This window comes from Echinops telfairi, unplaced genomic scaffold (assembly GCF_000313985.2).
Source record: "Echinops telfairi isolate 266 unplaced genomic scaffold, ASM31398v2 ScPeMD7_7400;HRSCAF=8409, whole genome shotgun sequence".
Lineage (NCBI taxonomy): Eukaryota > Metazoa > Chordata > Mammalia > Afrosoricida > Tenrecidae > Echinops > Echinops telfairi.
Window position 1 is genome coordinate 41729542 of NW_022111300.1, and position 2305 is coordinate 41731846.

The 2305-nt window shown below is 45.6% G+C and overlaps 1 protein-coding gene across 12 annotated transcripts in view; it reads right to left on the minus strand.

Annotated features, from left to right (window-relative positions):
• The window catches only part of TCF4 (transcription factor 4), a 404154-nt gene that overhangs the window by 259805 nt on the left and 142044 nt on the right, over positions 1–2305 (minus strand). For all 12 annotated transcript variants that reach the window (XM_045296159.1, XM_045296162.1, XM_045296161.1 and 9 more), the window contains one exon: positions 1744–1805. In XM_045296159.1, coding sequence (XP_045152094.1) covers positions 1744–1805 — 62 coding nt within the window. The remainder of the gene's footprint in view (positions 1–1743; positions 1806–2305) is intronic.

A 2305-nucleotide genomic window follows, 5' to 3' on the forward strand; every position in this document is an offset into this window, starting at 1 on the left:
GGGGGGGGAGGGGGGGAGAGGGGGAACCATGAAAATGACGTTTAAAAATCCAGGATGTTTCCAAACAGGTCTTATTCTAAGGAGCACAATCAAAACCCCCATGCGGATGATGGCCTGAGAAATCCTATGAAACGAAGCCAACCTGAAGGAACGAATGATAAAGAGAAGTTCTGCCATCTCCTACACTTGCTGTCAAAGGGAATGGAGCTATTTCTGCCAGTGCAGGCTGTAACATGAGGAGGAGGAGGAAAGATTTCCTCAGCCCATCCACATAATGCACTAGAATGTCAAACACGACAGCTGGTGCAAGGGCTCAAGCCCGTTCCTGGGAAGCTTAGAGAGCCTGCTGTACGCTGCAGACCAGGGCGAGGATCAGGATGCCAAAGGACAGGTGGAAAAGCATTACCAGGGCTTGCTGAAATGTTCTCCTGTTCACAGCTTGATTACTTTCCCTGCCTCTTCAGCCAAAATAGAGACCTCTCCCCCACAGCAAATTCACGTGAATCCTTTAGAGTTAAATCTCACCATCCTTACAGAAGGATTTATACAGGCAGTGGCTGTCTGTTTTTAATTTGGGGCATTGGATGGATGGGAAAAGCTGACAAAAAAGGATTTTGTGGGGTCTGTATGTGATCCCAACTGGACACACACACACAAAAGAACACAGGGCATTAATATACAAGTTGGAAGGTACAGAAAAGACCCTGGGGTTCTACCTCTTCCTTTCATGAATTAAGAATCTGAGGACCAAAGAGTGTATTACAAACACACCCTCAGCCCAAGCTCCCCTGCTCTTGCCACGAGACTGCAACTCACCACCAATGGCAGGCAACCTTGAGACCAAACAAAGGGACACATCGAACTGCTATTCAAAGGCTCCACGAAAACCAGCCAAACTCATTGCCATCAAGTCTGTTCCGACTCCTGTCCCAGGCTGCAAAGCCTCATCTTTCTCCTACAGACCACCCGGTGGGTTTGAACCACCAGCCTCGGGTTAGGCAGTCCAGCACTTACCTGACACTGCCGCCTGAACCCCTTCAAAGGAAAACAACATATTTACAGAAGGAAACTGGCTCCAAAGACCATTCCGTTGAGTGTATCCAAGAAAGCAAGCTCACTGTCGCCAAGTCCATTCAGACTCATGGCAACCCTCTAGGCCAGGGTAGAAATGCCCTGGGTTTCCAAGACTTCACCTTCTTACTGGAGGAGAAAGCCTCCTCTTTCTCCCGAGGAGAGGCCGGCGGCTTTGCCCTGCTTCCCTGTGGTGAACAGCCAACGTCTAACACACTACGGCACCAGGTTTCCTGTGCATAGAGTACGCAGTACGATAGAACGATAGAATGTTCTTGGCAATTTTGCAATAGCCAATTTCCACCAATATGCTATAACAAGATTAAGATTTTTTTTTTTAAGTCATCTATATCGAGGAAGGAATTGAAAATTTTTTTTAAAAAAACCTTCCACAGTACTGGATCTGTAACTTGCGATGGTAAGTCAGATATTTAACGACGGAGCTTTTTCTCGCGGATTCCCAGAAGTGGAACAGGTGTCGAATTCATTAAGAGCATCGGGTAAGAATGAAAAGGGTTGCCACCAACCAGCTGATTCTGACTGAAAGTTAGCATGCACAGCGCTCTGCACCATCAGGCTGTGCGTGCGTCATGCGTGCGAGACTCGCGTTTCGCTTGTCAATTTACATATATAGGATGTCTGGTTATGGGAAAGAAGATTAGATATACTTACCCTGGACGGGCTTGGATGTCCTCCATTCCCCCAGGACCCTGAGCTACTTCTGTCTTCTACATCTGGGGACAAGAGGAAAGTTCTTTAGGCTTTTTTGCAATAATTCTTCCTTTTTGTAGATGCATTTTTAAATTAATGTTTCAAATTAATCTCCTGTTGCCTTTAATTAAGAATCAGGAACAAGGCTACCATGATGGCAGTGGCTTCTGACCCATCTCCTTAAATGAACTCATTTAAATTCACAGCAGAAATGAACTGGACCCTCAGGAACCAGAGGTAAGAACATAAAAATTACTTCCACCCTTCAGTCTTGCACAGCCTCAATTTTTATAGACCCGAAACGGCACTTGAAAGTTACATTAAAAATCTTTGGGACAAAGTACTTTTAATACATGCCAACACAACTTTAATACAAAAAAAAAGAGGTGTCGATTAAGCGCAGTATGCATGGTGACACTGGAAGCATCCTTTTGTAAAGCTTTTCAAAAACAAAAAACAAAAACCACTGCGGTGAAGTCCATTCTGGCTCAGAGCGACCCTAGTGGGCAGGGTGGAACCGCCT